The sequence below is a fragment of the Erythrolamprus reginae genome, chromosome 9 (genome assembly GCF_031021105.1).
Source record: "Erythrolamprus reginae isolate rEryReg1 chromosome 9, rEryReg1.hap1, whole genome shotgun sequence".
Taxonomy (NCBI): Eukaryota; Metazoa; Chordata; class Lepidosauria; order Squamata; family Dipsadidae; genus Erythrolamprus; species Erythrolamprus reginae.
This window is the reverse complement of record NC_091958.1, coordinates 32,393,654-32,413,000: the sequence shown is the minus strand read 5'-3', so window position 1 is coordinate 32,413,000 and position 19,347 is coordinate 32,393,654. Positions and strand designations below refer to the sequence as shown.

The following is a 19,347-nucleotide window of genomic DNA, read 5'->3' as shown; positions in this document are numbered from 1 at the left end:
TCTTTCTGTGACATTGACTTAACCTTTCAGCCAGTAGAAAAAGATGCTTTAGAATCAGAAGAGTAACTGAATCTGACCCATGGATGGATTCCCAGCCATTGGCTAGGAGATAGCCATCTCAAAGAGGTTTTTTTTAAATGAAGTTAGAATCAGGGAGTGTTCTTCTAAAGGAAGGAAGACATTTAACACAGGAAGGTAGGGTGAGATAATTCCCAGCCTCTTCTTTCTCATGGGCTATGACTCCTTGTTTTAGATAATAAAAAAAACCAGTTGGGTAGAGTGATCAGATGGAGAAAGCAGAGCATTAGGCCCTGTAAGCAAGATAGGAATCACCTTTTTTTCCTGTGTAGAACTGAAAATAAATGCAGCAGAATTATTAGAATTCAATATACTGTAATCGCTCAGAAGAATATTTCTTCCAGCCCTAATGAGGTACTAACAATCTTCCCTCTTGCAATCTTTTTCATTGCTACTCCCTCCAAATAGGTTTTTTTCAGCCCTAACCACAGGGTTGAAATAATGTGCTGAAGCTGACCAGACTAGCCAGATGAATAGCTGGTAGGCAGATCCCCCCCACCCCCATTTTTCTCCCCCTAAAATAAGGTGTGTCTTATACTCAAAAATATATGGTAAATTGGTTTCATTGGCATGTTTGGTGCAAACCTTCATGGTTTGGATATCTCATCCCCTTGAACAAGCAAAGATCTAATAAGTGACCAGGGAACCTTTTTTTCCCGAAGAGCTGGGAAATTTGTAAAATGGGATTTGGGGAAATTGATGAATATTTATTTATTTATTTATTGGTATGAATTTCATAGCTTTATTTCCCGACATTAAATAAGTCAAAGCTAGAAATGTTGTCTAAAAACAAATATGCTTTGCAGCATTTAAAATGTCTTATTATTTGTACAAGAATGTGAATATCAAAATGTGCCCCACCCTCAATAACTCCCAAGAAATTGATGAATGTTTAATTTAGAATGGCTACAATCTGAGAAAACATACTTTTAAATTCTTCAACATAGGTTTATTCAATAAAATTGAAAAAGTGAAACGAGCAGCGGGGTAGCTTTATTACTATTTAGATTACAGTGTGATCTGTAGGCAGTGAAGGGCTGCCAAAATGTTTACTACCACACTGTGGGTGAGGCTTATGCAGGATGCCCTACATTTTCTTTCAATAACTTTCAGTTCAAATTGGATGCTCTGAGGTGGAGCTCCATTTTTCCTACCCTGCTACGTTACCCCCACCCCCCACCCCCGTCTGGGTAGTAGCCCACCCCTGTCTGTAGGGTTCAGTCCTTAGGATACTACAGTGTTAAATATTATTTCTAGTGAGCCAGATTACTTGATAATCTGGTGATGTAAAGTACAGTAGTTTTATTTGTTCACAGCTTGTTAAACCTTTGAAAGGCTGTTCAGCATGATATATAATGTAACACTTTTTAAGTGGAGAGTTCATTCTATCTCTCTCTCTCTCTTTTCAAAATGGGGGCTGTATGTGAAATGCCGTTCAGTACCAGCACAGATTAGTGAACGAATTGCAGCTGAAAAGGTCAATCTTTCCAAGTAAATTGTGTGCAGCTCAGAATTCAACTTGGGAAAATCTTATCTTAGGAGAGCAGCGGAAATGCGGAGGTCTGGGAAATGAATGAATTCCTGCTATAAGGAGCAGTGTTCCCTCTAATTTTTGGGGGTGGGTGGGCGGAAAAGTATAGTGTCTGAGCGGCAGTCCCTTTGGGACTGGGCGGCACAGAAATAATAATAAAATTTCCCTCTCGGCTTCTGGGCAGGTTTGGAAAACTCTGAGTTGATGATGATTTTTAAGTGAGCGATTGCTCACTGCTCAGCTTAGAGGGAACTATGATAAGGAGAGCTCTGTGCCCGGCTATTTTAGTGTGAAATATACAAATGGGAATTAAAATTCCTAAAACAAAAATGCTTCCACAGCAAATACATTTTATTGAAATATCAGAAACCAGGGAGATCGCTACAGGTAGTCCGCTCTATTTACAACAATTAATTTAGTGACCTTTCAGAGTGTCAATAACACTGGAAAAAGTGACATCTGGCCATTTTTCACGCATCCTTTGCAGCATCCCCAAGGTCATGTGACCAGAATTTGGATGCTTGACAACTGGCCTGTATTTATGAAGGTTGCAATGTCCTGGGGGAGGGGAGTGTCATGTGATTTCTTTTGCAACCTTCTTACAGTGAGGAAGCCAGAGTCACTAAACAACCTATGAATTTATGAAACCAGGTTCCAACGCCTTGGTCTCTTCAGCCTTGAAAGACGGCATTTAAGGGGTGACTTCATCGAAGTGTATAAAATCATGCAGGGGATAGAAGAGGTGGATAGAGAAAAATACTTTTCTCTATCCCACAATATCAGGATGAGGGGGGCCTCCCTAAAGCTCATAGGTAAGAAAGTGAGGACAAATAAAGGGAAATATCTCTTCACCCAGAGGGTCCTTGGTTTATGGAATTCAGTTCCAGAAGAGGTCATGCCTGGATAGCTTCAAGGCAGCATTAGACAGATTCATGGATGCCAAATGTATTGGTGGTTATTGAAAGCGACGTCCAAGTGCCGCCTCTATGTGGCAGGCAGGATTCCCTTGGGTCCCATTTGTTGGGGGTCAAGGGAAAGGGAAGGTTTTGCCTTCTCTTTCTGCTCAAGATCCCCATTGGTGGGCACAGACTGCTGGACTCGAAGGGCTTTGGCCTGATTCAGCATGGCTCCTCTTATGTTCTTAACCGTGTTACTAACTCAACAACTTGCCAATTCACTTTGGCAGGAAAAGGTTGTAAAATGGAGCAAAACTCAAATTTAACCCCTGTGTTGCTTAGCCGTGGAAATTTTGGGCATGATCGTGATTGTAAGTCAAGGACTACCTGTATTGGAAAACCAGCATTTAGAAAAGCAGATTAAGACGCTTGGATGATGTCTTGGTTGCTTCTCTGCAACTGCAAAGGCAGGAGGCTTTGGGAACATCTCCCTTCCCCAAGGAAGTTGGCTTTCTTTCATTCCTACTAGTCTCTATGTCAGTACCACAGCTTTGGTCATGGAGCCAGTGCTCCAAGTCTTATTCAGCCAACCAGCTGGCACACACATGCAGCCCCTGCATGGCTAGCTGGTTGGCTGGCATACATGCATGATGGGCCGCAAGTTGAGCTGCCTGCACTCCGGTCAACCACTCGCATGACCCAGTTCCGAATAGATCATGGCCACAGGTCCCCTATATTAAGGTAATACAGCCTTTGTCACATATTCTGAATCAGTGTTGAAGCTTCAGAGGGTATCGGGGCTTCACTTACCTTCGCCACTGGTTCGCATTGTGATGTTTCGCACACACATCCCCTTGTGCAATTTCCCTTCCCTGCATGCTCAGTAGCAGGATTCAACCCAAAACACAGCCGAGGGGCTGATCAGCTGTGCTTCTGGCGAAGAAATAAAAATCAGCATTAACCCGGGGCTAGCAGGAGGGCTCTTGCTCAAGCAGCGGAAAGGGAGAAGTCATCCAAATATGGAACAATTTGGCAAAAATTCTCCCCAAAAGATGGCAGCACCATCTCCACTGACTGAACTGGATCTGTGATGCCATCGTCATGTCATCAGCGGGTCACTAACAATTCGGGCAATGTGGTCCGAACCAGCAGAAACCCATCTCTGGAGGGTATAACATGAATTGTTAAGTAGATGTGCAAACTAGTTTTATGCATGGTATGCTTGTGTTGTATGTTCTTTTAAATAATGGGATTTAGATATTTTTAAATATTAGATTTGTTCTCTGTACATTGTTTTATTATTGTTGTGAGCCTCCCCGAGTCTGCGGAGGGGGGTGGCATACAAATCTAATAAATAATAATAATAATAAATAATAAAACTAACTAATAATAAAACTAACAATGAGATGGAAATGTCTTTTGTTTATGCCTTCTCTATGAATGAATTTCTGATACTTAGAATTCTGTTTTAATAAAAAAACATCTTTTGATTTCACTGCCAAAATAATAACTCTTGTCTATACAGAGGCTCTAGGAAATACAGCTAGTCTTTGACTTAGTTACTAACAACACTGAAAAAATTGTCTTAGGGCTGTTTTTTCAGACTTAACAACCATTGCAGCATCCTCATGGTCACATCATCAACATTCAGATGCCTGGCAACGGTGGTTGCAGTGTCCTTGAGTCATCTGATGGATGCCCTTTTGCGATTTTCTGACAAGCTGACAAATCAATGGAGAATCCAAATCCACTTAACAGCCATTTTAGTAACTTAACAAATATGATTATTCCCCTAATAACCATGGCAAGGAAGGTTCTAAAATGGGGCAAACACACTTAACAAATGTTTTCACTCAGCACCAGAAATTCTGGGCTCAATTGTCATCGTAATTTGAGGACTGCCTGCATCTGGGCCTGCTCCACCCATTTTATTTATTTATTTATTTATTTATTTATTTATTTATTTATTTATTAATTAATAGAGTTGAAAGGGACCGTTAGGTCATCGAGTCCAACCCCCTGCCTGAGCAGGAAACCCTACAGCACCCCAGCCAAATGGAAGTCCAATCTCCTCTTGAAGGTGTCCAGAGTTGGGGAGTTTTCTTAAATTGGTCTCCACAAAACAGGCAGGAATAGGAAGGGAAGCAGAGTCTCAACAGTGATTATCCCTAAATGTTGTTTTTAAAGCGAAGCATAAGGAAAATATGTACAATTTAGAAAGTATGAGGGATAAGGTCATGTCAGTTTTATTTGCCCTGGGCAAATTCCATTCCTGAGAATGAAGCTTATTGCATGCAGCATAATACAACCATGTTATGATAAGGGGGTCACTGCCATATGTTGGATCAGATTTGGCAGTGACTTTGTGGAGAAAGGAGGGAAGGTTTTGATAGGGAGCAGAAACAGATTCCCTGAAAGCGATCGTTTGGTACTTTTGACCACGGACAATGTGATTCTGATTTCTTTTCACTAGTGCTTGGATTAAAGTAGAGCAACTGAAACCTTACCATGCCCACAAAGAAGAAATGATCAAAATTAACAAAGGCAAGAGGTTCCAGCAAGCTGTGGATGCTGTGGAAGAATTTCTCAAGAAAGGAAAAGGCAAGGACCAGGTAGGTGGACCTTCAGGGAGGGGTACCAAATTGCCCTGTTCTGTGGAGTCATTGATGAGTCTGAGCTGTTTTGCTTCTGTCTCGGAAAGGAACTGCATGTTTTGTCTCCAGGGTTGTGGCTAGGGGATCACAGTTAGGATCACAGTTGCTGCCTTTGAAAAGTTGTTCATTTTCACCGTTGACTGTCGTGCCTTGGGTTGATTTGGATAACAGCAGATCAAAGAGTCACTTGATCCCAGAGCACTTGGAGGTGTATATCTGATGTGCACTCTGGAATTGGGGCCTGTTTCTTTTTCAAAAGGCACTCCCGGCGTAGAGCGTGTGGCTTCTCCTTGCTCTCTTGTTTAGTAGCTTAAATATGTTAACTTTTATTTTTTCTTAATTTGGGGCCTTTGTGGCGCACTTCAGACACCTGGCCAGACACCTCTCGGGGTTTGGTGAGTGTGGGGAAATGCAACCGCTGCCAGCTGATGGGCCCCGTCTTTTCCTCCTCCTTCTGTTCTGTGATCTCAGGCATCTTCTCATAACTCTGCTGAAGAGAAGAACCGGCGTAATTCCAGTGAAGAGAGGGGGAAGCAGTCAGTGGGAGAGGAGAGACACAAAGCGGGGTTGTCAGAAAGGAAGCCGAAAAAGCGAGCGCCTTCTGTGTCCTCCGAGCGAGGATCGAAATCCCCTCTGAAGAGAATGTACAAGCAGAGCCCCCGGAAGCGAGGGCGCCCACCCAAAGACGAGAAGGTTTGTGTTTTGCTGCGCATTCCTTCCTGTGCTCCTTTGAGCTTTTCCAGACGGAGTGTAGTCCTAAAACAATCACCCAGATGACTTCATTGTTGTGAACGTTTGGAAAAATTGCATGTCTTTAACCATTTGGGAACCTACTTTCTAATATCTATTCAGAGTCAGTAATTAACTTGTGTTAGCCGCCCCTTGTGCGTTACTATACCTGAAATGTTCTGGGACTTGTTAAAAGTCCACAAGTGACATCAGGCCCTCCATCTTGCTGCATACCAGCGGAGGAAGTGGTGACAGAGTTTTTACCTTTGGTAGTTCCAGAGCACTTTCAGTTAACATCTCCATCTCATTTGTGTGTCTGATCCATCTCCAACTTCATAAGGACAAGTGGCTTAAATTGTAGTGTGATAAATGAAGAAACACTCCAGTGAATGATTCCACCAGAAGACATCAATAATTCCTCATATTTTCTTGCCAATATTGGAGCTTTCTCCTCTCCCATCTTGTGGTGTGACTCATCCTTGAACATTTAGAGTTCACTCGTAGATCACTTGCCTCTCCTCTCCTATCTTCAAGATTTTGAACCTCTAGCTGGTGACCACCTCAATGTAGTTGTAAACAACAAAGTGGATAATGCTAGAGTATATGTTCTTTACCGGGTGATGAACCTGAAGGTCGTTATGAAACAACAACCAAGATATACTAGAATTCCATACCACCTATCCATAGTCAAGCATCATGCCACTCCTGTCTTCCAGTGCCTTTTTCCCAATTCACAGTCGTGAATCTGCTTCTTGTGGTTTTGGATTTAAATGCTGACAACTTTCAGAGGCAATCTAATATCTTGCTGGTGACAGACCAGATTTCTGTCAAATTACTTACAATAAGGTTTTGAATTCTGGAGTTTTCTTTATTGCAGCTTGCGCTTTGGTAATACAGACTTTTTTTCTTTGAAAATTTGCTTATTACCATGAGGTTTATCGGGGGCATTTGCTTTGGTATTGAGAACAAAGCTTTTAGGCTTTAATCTGGAAGAAAAGAAACCTGACAAAGATTGAGTAAATAGTGGCTAGGGTTGTTTTGTTTTTAAGATTGTTAACAATAACCAACTTACCTTTCAAGGATGAGGAAAATGATGATTTTGAGGTCTTTTGACTGGATTTCTTTTGCAAAGTGAAAAGGGTGGCAGAAAAATGTCATGAGAGCCTTTAGCATTTGGGGAAATGAATAAAATGGCATCTTCTTCCTTTCTCTCTCCGAAATCTCTTTTATAAGGCATTCAATCATGCATATCCTAGATTCCATTAGCCTCTGTTTTTTGATGCCTTCGTGATCTGCTTCTTTCTTTCTTCCCACATTCAACTGTCATCCCTGCATAACTTCCTGCTTTGAGATTTGAGGAAAAAATCATTTTCAAACTCCATTGTATGAAAGACAGCCTGACACGATTCCTCATTGTAGAGACGTAAACACCTGGAATGCATTATTTATTTATTCTTTGGACTTCTGGGCCGCCCTGAGGATGGAGAAGGGCGGCCTAGAAGTCCAAAGAAAGAAAGAATGAATGAATGAATGAATGAATGAATGAATGAATGAAAGATAGTTAGAGGCACTGATGGTGGTGGTGGGAGCAGTGCCTGCTAGCTGTTCTGGTTTCTGTGTTGTCTTGGTAACAGAAACTGCCCAGGTTATAGTTATTGGATCTCTTAGAGTGGCATAATATTGAAACTGGATTTCAAAGGCTGGTGAAAAATACACCATTAAGAGTTCTGTCATGGAGGATAAGAGTATTAAGAGGCTAAATAGCTTTTTGCTTGTAAAATAATAGATCTAGAGATTTGTAAAGACAGAGGTGTCAGATATCTGGATTTGTTATATTGCTGTTATTGCTTAGTCATACCTAGCTGATAGGAATGCTCTGTATATATTCCTCCTGAAATTTGAAGTAATGCAGACTAGCCTTCTCCAACTTAGGCTGCCAGAAAATTTTACCTCCCAGAATTCTCAGCCCAGTATTATTGCTGAAATGGTTGGAAAAGGCGGGGCGTTGAAAGCCACAAATCCAGAAAATAGACAGGTGGTAGGAAATAGCTAGAGAATAAAAAGTCAGTCCCACTAAATGTTGAAAAGGAATTTATTTTATTGCAAAATACTTTGCTTTTCAGTCATTCAAATCATTCTGTCTCCAGGGCATAGCATGTTTTCAAAGTAAGATGATTAGAGCATAACCAAAATAGCAGACAATTCAATTTAAGGCAAATGACTGGCAAAATGGAAAAAAAAAATACTGGACAAAGTTGTTCAGTAATTTGAATGGCAAAAGCTTTGACCTATATACCAGTGTTTCCAACAAGCAGAAGATTTGTGAGGTGAAAACTATTCCCACTATAGAATTAATGGACTCCAATAGGAAGAAGAGTAATTCTGGAGATAGAGTAGAACACATTCAAACCTGGGGTTTTTTGTGTGTTTTTTGTTTGTTTGTTTTTTGTGACTCAAGGTTTGTACTCCTGAAGTTTATTTATTATAATATATGTTTTACTAATACATGCTTATATCATTAAAAAATTCCATATCTATCTGAAGAGCGTGTTGTCTGGATATAATTAGTTTTAAGTCATAATAAAGATAACAAATATATATGAATCACAAAATAGTAATACAATTAGTTTATCTTACAAAATTTTTAGTAGAAAAGTTTTTATTATCATTTTAGATTCTGATTCTGTTAATTAACTATTGGTAAAACAAGTCCCATGTCAAAACATATTCTTTCTATTCTTTTATTTTATGTGTCAAGCTTGGTCTTTTATGTCCCAATATATCCATGGTTTTTTTCTTGGGCATCTGGGTAGGGGGAATTACCGGTATATAAAATGCCATTCATATAAGGGCTCAAGTTAAACCTAACATGGAAATTAAAGAAAATTTGCTGGCACCACATATGTTTCAGTACTGTTAAAAACTGGATCTGTAGCAGCTTATGTTACACTGTTTTTAGCTAATAGAGTTTAAAGAGTGGTGGCTTAGGATAGCCATAAAATGAATTTAAGTACTGCATTTAAGAAATAGGAAAGAAGAACACTGCAAGTGACCTCATGGGCAGCCACTTACGATGTTTCTGTAGCTTTCTGATACCACACGGGCTTATTCTTTACGCTTGCTTTTGTTTAAATGAAAGGAATGGAAACTGCTGACTGGTTCAGCTATTTTCTTGACCTCTCTCTCTCTGTCTCTGTCTCTCTCTCTCTCACACACACACACACACTCTCACTCCCAACTTTGTTTCCATCTTAGTGCAATATGTATAATTGTAGGCCAATCACTCCAGACACTGCTCTAGATGATTTTGCTCGTGGGACTCTTTGGGAAGCATAAAAGGGATAAAATCCATTTCTCTTCAACGTAACTGCTTCCCAAGATGGATTGTATGTACAAGTTTGGGGATTCTACAGATGGTTCTCACCACTGGTCTATATTCTCCATAGGACACGACCATTCCTGAGTCAAGCACAGTGAAGAAAATGATGACTGGCACCATGGCTGGCTTTAAGTGGCCACAGAGTGGAAGCGAGGTGATTGAATTATTTGCATATTTCTCAGAAGCAACAATTCAGTTCTTGGTGTAGTGTGTGTGTGTGTGTGTGTGATAGAGAGAGAGAGAGAGAGAGAGAGAAAGACAGAAAATGACATTCAAGCAATACAGGTAGTCCTCAACTTACAACAGTTCATTTAGTAACTATTCAAAATTACAACAGCACTGAAAAAAGTAATGCATGAACATTTCTCAAGCAACCGTTCCTACAGTCACATGATCAAAATTCGGACGCTTGGCTGACCAGCATGCATTTATGATGGTGGCTGTGTCCCAGGGTCACGTGATCATCTTTTACGACAATCTGATAGCAAAGTCAATGGGGAAGCCAGATTCAGGGAACAACCATATTACTAACTGAACAACTGCAGCAATTCACTGTAACAACTGTGGCAAAGTCTTGCCTAGCAACAGAAATTTGGGACTCTCTTGTTATAAGTTGTGAACTAGCTGTCCTGAAATCCTTACATGGTAATTAAAATCTTGCCCTGGAAGATTTGTGGAGTATGTATATCTACATTACAATCATCTGTGGTACCTCCACTTTGTTCAGTGTCACTTGCTGCTTCCCAAGAATGCCTGGGATAGCAGCTTAGAAGCCAATAATTAGGGACATAATTTACCTGTCTGCTAACTACAAGATAGATTTTGAATAGATACACTGGGGGAAAGGTTAAGAGGGAGAAAAGGGAAGAAGGGGAGAGGAGAGAAGTAGGAAAGTAGGAGAGAAGGAAAAAGAGGATAAAGGGCAGAGAGGGAGAGTGATATGACATAAATGGGAAAAGAGGCAGGTAATTAAAGTATAAAAGGTGCAAATTAAGACATGGATTTATGTTATATCAAATAGAAATTTATAACTATGTATTTTGTTAAGAATTAAGGTATATGTTTTGATGTATTGTGGAGAAAAACAATAAATTTTTTATTTAAAAAAAGATAATTTAAATCCGGTCCTTTTAAACTAGAAAATGTTTTCTTAGCCTATATAATCGTGATGGCAAACCAATGGCGCGCCTGCCAGAGGTGGCACACAGTCCTCTCTGCTGGCATGTATGCCGTCTCCCCACGTCAGATCTCTTGTGGTGTTTCTTCCGTGAGATCTTGCCTATTGCCGCGCTGCCAGTGTTGGGATGTTCCGCTGGCCAGCTGGTCTTCGGGTCTCTGCTGCGCATGCAAGTACGCATGTCCACACATGCACCCAGTTGCACATGTCCGCGCATGCACACTTTTCAGTTTGGCCATGCAGAGTTTGGTCACTCGGTGTCTAAAAGGTTTGCCATCACTGCCAATATAAGAAGGTAGAGTTTATGCAAAGGATCAATTTTCAGGTATTCTGTATAGCTGCATGGATGCTTTTCAGCCAATTCTTAGTATTTTTTTATCAATTACATCCCACGATCTGACTATTTCATGTATTCATCCCCATCAAATGCATAATATTTATATTTGTCCTGAAGTAAGCAAAAGAGCTCAATATCACTGTTCTAAAAAGACACCAAAGACTTTTTCATTGTTGAAATCTGAAAGTGAAACCCATTCATAGTGTGTATAGATGCTTTTGCAAGTTGTGACGTTTTGTTGTGTTGCTTTCTCAATTTGTTCCTTTGCCTTTAATAGCCTGTGAAAGATGGTGACCCTCATTTCCATCACTTCCTGCTTAGCCAAACTGAAAAGGTGAGCCAAATAATAATAATTGAATTTTAGGCTGATATGTAGTTTGGGAAGGGTGGATAGGCAAAGTAATGGTCATCCCTGTTTTGAATAAATCATGTCAATTAGTCAAACCAGAAAAAACAGCTATGCTGTCCAGGGAATTCTGGGAGTAGAAGTCTACATATCTTCAAGCTGCTACACTTGAGAGACATGGGTGTATAGAACACAATTTTGAGCAGGGAGATCCAGTTTTATTCTCCTTCAGCTACTAAATTCAGTAAATTATTTGTGGCTAAGCACACTTTCTTAGCTTAATCAATCACAGAGGATTGTTGTGGAGAACACTGTTAAAAGAAACATTGTCTAGGACACCTCAAACTCTTGAATGAGAAGCAAGATACAAATTAATTAAAAATACAAAGGATTTTTTAAAAAAGAGAATCTAAAAGCATCTCATTCTGAAGCTATGGTCTTCATTCTATCTTACCTAATTCCTTAAATCAGAATTTGCTATCCTAAGCTCCTAGCCATCACCCTATTTCAGGATGTGACTTCTACTTTAATGAGGTTTTTCGGCTGTTATTTCTCAAGAGTGCTTGGTGGGGAGAATTCCTTACTTATCCATGATATTTGGACTGATTGGGTGAATGGGACCCCTTAGCCTGCAGCTGAGTTGAGGTTTGGCTATTCCTCTACAACCTATGCTTTTATCTTTTCCACACAGCCAACAGTTTGCTATCAGGCCATCACAAAGAAGCTGAAGGTGTGTGAAGAGGTATAGAAGAGTTTGCTTTTGATTTCCCTTCGTTGATCAAATTTTGTCCATTTTGTTAAGGCGAAGTTGATCACTAACAGGTGTGTTCTTCCATAGGAAACCGGGTCGACTTCTATCCAGGCAGCGGACAGCACAGCTATCAATGGCAGCATCACTCCTACAGACAAGAAGTAAGTCCCTTCTTCTTTCCACCCTCCCTCCCTCCCTCCCTCTCTCTTTGTTCTCTCTCTCTTTCTTTCACCTTCAAAATGAAAAGCCTTCCTTCCTTCCTTCCTTCGCTTCAGAATGAAAAACTTTCTTTATTTCTTTCTTCTTCCTTCCCTTCCTTTCCTCCCTCCCTCCTTCCTTCCTTTCTCTATTTTTCTTTGTCTTTTTTCTCTTTCATCTTCATAATGAATAGCCTTCCTTCCTTCCCACTCTCCCTCCCTCCTCCGCTTTTCTCTTTCTTTTTCTCTTTTTTCCTCTCATCTTCATAATGAATAGCCTGCCTGCCTGCCTTCCTTTTGCTTTCATGCCACCTGGCTAAACTTCACTGAGAAGTTATGTACATAAAATGGGAATGAATTCCCCACCACCACCTCCAAATCCTGCCGTAACCAAGAGATGAAATTGTGGAAGTTGTGAAAAATAAAATTGTCCAGAGGCTCCGTCACAATCCAATGAATTTCCATTTGCACCTAAGTCCTTTGTAAAAAGCCTCTTTTCGTGGCACACTTCATTGCAAGATTCTGGTGGGGATGGTCTTGGGGTCACATGATAAATCCCACTCCTCTTGAGACACCAGAAAGGACAGGAAGAGGTGGGACTTTTGAATCTTCCAGGAAGGGCCATCTGTGCCATATCTGCCTGCAGGCCCTCCTTGTGCTTCCCCCTCTCCTTGAGTGACAGGAGCCTCAGTTGCACTTCCTGTCAGAGGCAGTTTCCCTCCAGCTCCGCTCAGAGCAAGCGGCGGCCTGCTTGTCGCTGCAGCCATCTCAGGATGCCAGCCCATTGCGTTTTCTGAAGGGAAACAAACGTTTAATGATGAAAGCATTCAGGTAAACCCTCAAACCCCAGCAACTCTTCAGCTGTCCTGATGCCCAGTTGTAAATGGGCCCTTTTAGCTGTGCCTTGACAGCACTCTTCATGTGGCTTGCCTTTACCTTTGCAGGGCGCTCGTGGGTACACGGCATGGCAAAGCATAATGTGCTTAGGAATTGCATATCCTCAAATCAGCTGTGAGAGGTGACAGCAAGGAAGGGAAGCTGCCCCCCCCCCACCTTTATTATTTATTTTTTTTGCAGGTTCCTTAAAGTAGTTTTAATTGTTCTATTCTGGAGTCTGGCAGTCCTACTTTACTTTTTAAAAAATGTGCATAATTTTTTTTAACCACAAGCGCTTTTGGGTAAGAGTTCCATTTGTTAAAAGGTGGCTTTCTTAATCCTAAACCCAGAAATGCTGATAGCAGGGATAGTAAGGTTTGAAACAAGTGCAAATATATATTTGGGGTTTTGGATCAAGAGAATCCTGCACTGCATCATGCTACACCACACCGGGCTGTTAGTTTGTTGCTGACGCAGCTGCTTGGTATGTACAATCCTCTAAAGCAGGGGTTTCTAACTTTGGCAACTTTAAGCCTGTCAGATTTCAACTTCCAGAATTCCCCAACCAGCAGCTGGCTTAAAGTTGCCAAGGTTAGAGATTCCTACTCTATAGTGTCGGATCTTTTATAAAAGAGTTCTGCGCAAGGACTGGCGGGGTTGAAAACTTCCCATCTCTTGTGAAACAAGCATTTGAGCATAATTAGATCCCAAAATTGGTGAGGTCACCCGCTGGCTTGCTCTGGCCCCCTTTCCCCTATTATTTTGTTTATGGAAAAATGAGTAGGAAAAGGAGATACAAGTCCAAGGGCCTGCAATAGACACATGTGTTCAGAAATCCTTCTGAGGCAGAAATAAATATCTTTTCTGGCCATTCACTTGCTCATTGTTGTTGCATATAGAGCAAGCTGTGTTATCAGTTTGGAACTGGGAATAATAGATTTCCCTTGGTTTATCCTTGTGCATCATTCTACTTGTTAACTCTGCCTCCATTTCTCTGCATCTTGATTTTTGTGAGTTTTGAAAAAAAAAATGCCTGCAGATTTCCCCTGCGCAGTGGCCCTCTCTCACCTACTTCCTCCCTATGCAGAATCGGATTCCTGGGTCTCGGCCTGATGGGCAGCGGCATTGTCTCCAATTTAATAAAAATGGGTCACACTGTCACGGTCTGGAATCGGACCGCTGAGAAGGTAAGTTCCATTTCTAATGAGAAATAAAGAAGTCTTCTGTCAAAAGGGGGATAAAGCCACCAACCCAACTAAGGAGTGCCCTTTGAATTGCTGATGGTTACTCAAGCCTGAAACAATGAGGGAAATTCTCTTTCTGGAAGATGCGAAAAAATGTACAGCAATATTCTTGTCTATACTGTGACATTCTTTATATACTGAACAATGGGCTATCGGTTTGACTTTATCGGATAAACAAAAAAGAAGAGAGCCAGTTTTTGGCTTTCTGGTTAAAGCATCAGGCTAGATTCTGGGGAGTTCTACTCCCACCCTAGGCAGAAAGCCAGCTGAGTGACTTTGAGCCAGTTTCCCCCTCAGATCAAGGAAAGGAGGCAAGGACAAACCACTTCTGGAAAACCTTGCCAGAAAAATTGCAAGATCTTGTCCAGGCAGCCAGTGCCAGGAGTCAACGCTGATTCAAAAACATACATTCTCTAGAAAGAGCAAAGCCATTTGACTAAAATGGATGCTTCCTGGCCCCGACCACATTTGAAAAGTTGTAACATGGGCTTCTGAACTCAGTAATTGGTTTGACAGCACCGGCTTACATTATCACCAAGATCCTTGTAGCTACAGTAATATTTCCATTCTCTCCCTTTCACACACTCCCCTCCCATTATGTGCTATTTTTATAACTGATGGCAGAAGTTCTGAGTTAGGATAGCTGCAATAGCAATGTGCATATCAGTTTAGCCCCGTTTTCCCCCCAAAATCATTCTGTTAGCGGTTTTTGTGAGCCTAGGGGACTGGATGAGGTAGGTGGCATTTTAAGACCCTAAAGAGATATGCTAAGGAAAATCTTGCTCTGCCATCTAGATAATGGTACAGCATCAGCTGATTAAGATAAGGCCTGTATTGTTTGGGCTAGAGCAGTAATGTGGATGGTCACCTAAGTTATCTCTCTGGCATTCTTCCAGTCCAGTACATGTCCAAGCCCCTGTGTGTCAATCAAAAGATTGGTGGGTGGGATTGGATCCCGGATTCAGTCCTTTAGTGCCAAATCTTCATGCCATTTGCACTAGGCAAGTAAAAGCTCTCTTGGATCAGCAAGAGATATGGAGCCCTTTCATAGTTGCTGTTACACAAAGGTAATCTAGTTGTTACAGCAGCTGAGGACATAGACCTGGACTTCCTTGGCCCTGATAAGGTTCTATGAAGCTTGTTCTATTCTTGCAATATACCCAGTAAGCCCAACTTCAAAGATAATGGTATAACAACCTTCCTAGAAAGCAGAGAAGGGACTTTTTGTTACCTGGCAAGCTTGGCTACCGTCTTTTTCAGAATATAAGATGTACTCCCCCCCCCTCCTAAAAGTGAGTGAAAAGTTTGGTGCATCATAGACCAAATACAGGCCGGTTTTGGGGCTCCCGAACTCTTGTATTTTTGCCCTCCCTGACCCCTTGAAGCACTCTGCGGGCCAAAAATGACTGCAGTTTTGGTGAAAAAACACCCCTTTTTTGCTTGCAGAATATTTCTGGGGACAGGGGAGGGCAAAATGCGACATACAGAGGCAAAATACTTTTTTCCCCCTTGTTTTCCTCCTGAAAATCTAGGTGCGTCTTATAATCCGAAACATGCGGTAATTCCCTTTGCTTTGGTTCAGGTTGATCTGAGAAGACAGCTTTCTGTTGCCTACTGCAAATGGCAGAACTTCATTCTGATCCAGACTGAACATTTTCTGGGGTTGCATGGGGAGGTCTCCCACTGCCATATGTGGGCTTCAGAATTCAGATCCGTGATTGTGGTGGTGGATATGGGACATATTTGGGTTCCCAGGGCTCATTTTAATTCTTACATTTGGATCTGTGACTTTTGCAGTGTGATTTGTTCATCCAAGAGGGGGCCCGGTTGGGAAGAACCCCCGCTGAAGTAGTCTCGACTTGCGATATCACGTTTGCCTGCGTCTCTGATCCCAAAGCAGCCAAGGATGTAAGGATTACCTCTTTTTACTTGCATGAGTCCCTGCTGCTTTGTCACTCACCCCACCCTCCACCCATCCTTCACCACAGTGTGATCTTGTCTGCTTTGCTATGACCACAATTTTCTCTGTGGACCCACAAAAACTGCTATGACTGTGAAAGGCTTGATTTACACTTCTCCTAATTTGTAGGGAATGTAGAAAGCCTGTTTGGATTTTTAAGCAGAAGTCAAAAGTTGAACTTCTTCTTTGGTGTCCTTATACGTGCACAGACACCCTTTACTTCTGCAGATAATTACTACTTTGAAATAACAAGGGCACACTAACTTTTCTCCTAGGACTGCTAAGAGAGGCTAAAACACACACAAAATCATCCTAATTGTCCAAGAGGCCTTGATTCATTAGGCAGAGGAGAGAGGGGAAATACGAAAGAGGCTTGAAAATGGTGCTAATTGAGCATTCTCACAGATTTTAACTTTTAACTTGTAAAAGGGGATAATGTTCCTTATCCTCGGGGAAGTTGAGGAAAAACAGCTCTCCATCTCTTGACCAAAGACAAGCCAGTGCACTGCAGTGGTAAATATTTATGAAATGCTCTTGATATTCAGGACAAGGTCACTCTAGTTTTTCAGATGTGCGGTGGTGTCTTCAGCCACACGTAATTGTGCCAAATATTTAATCACGTCTGAAAAGCTTTATACTGTCAAATGAGTGGATTAAGTCACCAGTACATGGTTGGTTTGGAATGTTTTCAAGTCTGTGGAATTACAGCTGTTGCTTGCTGCAGGCTCAGTGTTTAGTTTGGCTTTACAGGATTATATTGTGTTGTTTTTCCCCCCCTCTCACAGCAGTCCTATGAGAGTTCACTTATTCCTGGTTGACAATGAATTTACCTGAAACCATCAAAACACTGGAACCAGAACTATACCATTAGGGCTCTTGAAGGATTTCAAACCATAAATGCCTTACTCTGTTTTGTATTTCTAAAAATATGAAAATCAAAGAGAGCCACAGTCCTGTTCGTTTTTAAAAAATCTTGAAATGAGTATTATGGTAATGGCATTATTGGCTAACTGCCAAGAAAGATTCAGACGTTTGAATTCCCCTAAATTCTTCATTGGCATAAGCTTCATTGAGCATTATGGCAATCTCTAGATTATCGTGGGGTAGAAATATGGGCAACATACATAAATTAATAGGTGGAGCACCCAGAGTCATCTTGCAGAGGAGATGGGCAGCATAAAAATTTACTAAAAAAAATAAGAGTCCTGACATACATGTAGGACAACTATTGAAATTCTGAAATTCTGTTTTTAATCACACCCTTAAGGAGAAATGCCAGTTAAATCTGTTAAATGTTATGAGAACTATGCCATGCCAGGAACTCTGGGAGCAAACACCAATTGACCAATTTTGAAAAATCCATTATTTGTTTATACTGGGACTCACCTAATGTAGAACCTTTAGATCTAAAGCCCATCTACTCAAACTTGATGACTTTTAAGATCCGTGGACTGCAATTCCCAGCCAAATGTTGTTGAAGTCCACAGATCACAGCTCTTAAGATCAGGTTTGAGAAGCACTGAACTAAAGGTTTTTTCAGCTTGTGACGTTGTGAGAGCAGGCCTGGAGGTCTGTGGCCAAAGGTTCAAAAGCTCTCCAAAGTATGACAGCGGCAGCAGGAAAAGAGCCCTTGACAAAGCTGAATGTGACCTATTGTGTCGTTCAAGGCAATTAGGCTTCATTGTGCTGAATTCCTTGTGCAAAACCAGCTCAAGCAAAAGGCTAGTGAATTGTGCAAAATAAGTCTACCACAAAAACCAGGTGAGTGGCCGATTCCATCTAACTCCAGTGCAGCTATGGAGTTAATTTGCACCAGGTAACATAGAAGCTGGCCTACTTATCTCCCTTTAAGACCTGCAGAAACACTTTTGTCTCGCCAGATCAATCTGTGAGTCATGCCACATCTCTGTAGAAGCCTGTTCCCTCCCGGTGAACTGATCTTTTTAAGATAGTCTGTTTTCATACTTCATATAATTGGTCTGCTGGTGTAACTAACTGGCTCTAGAACCATTGTAATGTTGTAAATGAATTATATCCTTGTTTTTTCTGTTTCTCTGTTGCTGTTCAGTCGCTAAGTTGTGATTCTTTGCCATCCCATGGACCACAGTATGCCAGCCTCCCTCCCCATCTGTCCTCTGCGGTCTCCTGCAGTTTGCCAGAATCCATGTTCATTGCATAGATGACTCTATCTAACACTGCCGTTCTCTTCTTCTTTTCCTTTCAACCTTTCCCCACATCAGGGTCATGACTCCTCTCTTCTCATTGCAGGAACTGGGTATGTCTAGTCTAATGAAAAGAAGGACTAGGCAAGACATGATAGCAGTATTCCAATATCTCAGGGGTTGCCACAAAAAAGACGGAGTCAAGTTATTCTCCAAAACATCTGAGGGTAGGACAAGAAGCAGTGGCTGGAAAATAAACAAGGAGAGAAGCAATCTAGAACTAAGGAGAAATTTACTAATAGTTAAAACAATTAATCCGTGGAACAGCTTGCCTCCAGAAGTTGTAAATGCTCCAACACTGGAAGTTTAATAAACATTTGTCTGAAGTAGTTTAGGGTTTCCTGCCTAAGCAGGGGGTTGGACTAGAAGACTTCTAAGGTCCCTTCCAATGTATTCTATTTTATTCATTAGGTACCAAAGTATTTGAGCTTCATCCTCTGTATCTGTCTTTCTAAAGAACAGTCATGGTTGATTACATTGCATGGGTGTATTTAACCCTGCTATACACTTGTACTGTTTTCGAGTCTGTGTGACTCGAACCGAAAATTCTTTATTTTAAGTGCTTATATTTGGTCAATTTGAAAAAAGCCCCCCCCCCTTTTGTGAATTGTTTTTCAATTTATAGATACCGTATTTTCCGGCGTATAACACGACCCCCTAACTTTTCCAGTTAAAATATAGAATTTGAGATATACTGGCCGTATAAGACTACCCCTCTTCTGACGCACATGCCTTCGCTCCCCTTCTGTGCTGCGGCCGCGAGGGAAAGGAAGGGGGGGAGGGAGGAGCGAGCGAGCGAGCGAGAAACGGGGTGTTGGTGGAGACGGCGGGCTGAGGCAAAGGGCTGCGTTTCCCTTCCCTCCCTCCCTCCTGCCCCCGTCCTGAATGGAAGCCCCGCTCGGCCAAGCAGCCCGGGATCTCCGCCGCTTGCAAACCGGGCGGGCGGAGCGGACCCCCGCTCACTTTCGGC

The 19,347-nt window shown here is 41.6% G+C and overlaps 1 protein-coding gene across 6 annotated transcripts in view; it reads left to right on the top strand.

Moving 5' to 3' along the window:
• Nucleotides 1–19,347, top strand: part of GLYR1 (glyoxylate reductase 1 homolog) — a 54,001-nt gene that overhangs the window by 11,310 nt on the left and 23,344 nt on the right. For 2 of the 6 annotated variants that reach the window (XM_070760728.1, XM_070760729.1), the window contains 8 exons: nt 4,979–5,117; nt 5,631–5,852; nt 9,335–9,421; nt 11,059–11,115; nt 11,819–11,869; nt 11,966–12,039; nt 14,039–14,138; nt 15,993–16,103. In XM_070760728.1, coding sequence (XP_070616829.1) covers nt 4,979–5,117; nt 5,631–5,852; nt 9,335–9,421; nt 11,059–11,115; nt 11,819–11,869; nt 11,966–12,039; nt 14,039–14,138; nt 15,993–16,103 — 841 coding nt within the window. Of the gene's footprint in view, nt 1–4,978; nt 5,118–5,630; nt 5,853–9,334; nt 9,422–11,058; nt 11,116–11,818; nt 11,870–11,965; nt 12,040–14,038; nt 14,139–15,992; nt 16,106–19,347 lie in introns of all 6 variants that reach the window. The other 4 variants (XM_070760725.1, XM_070760724.1, XM_070760727.1 and 1 more) reach the window with 4 other exon arrangements.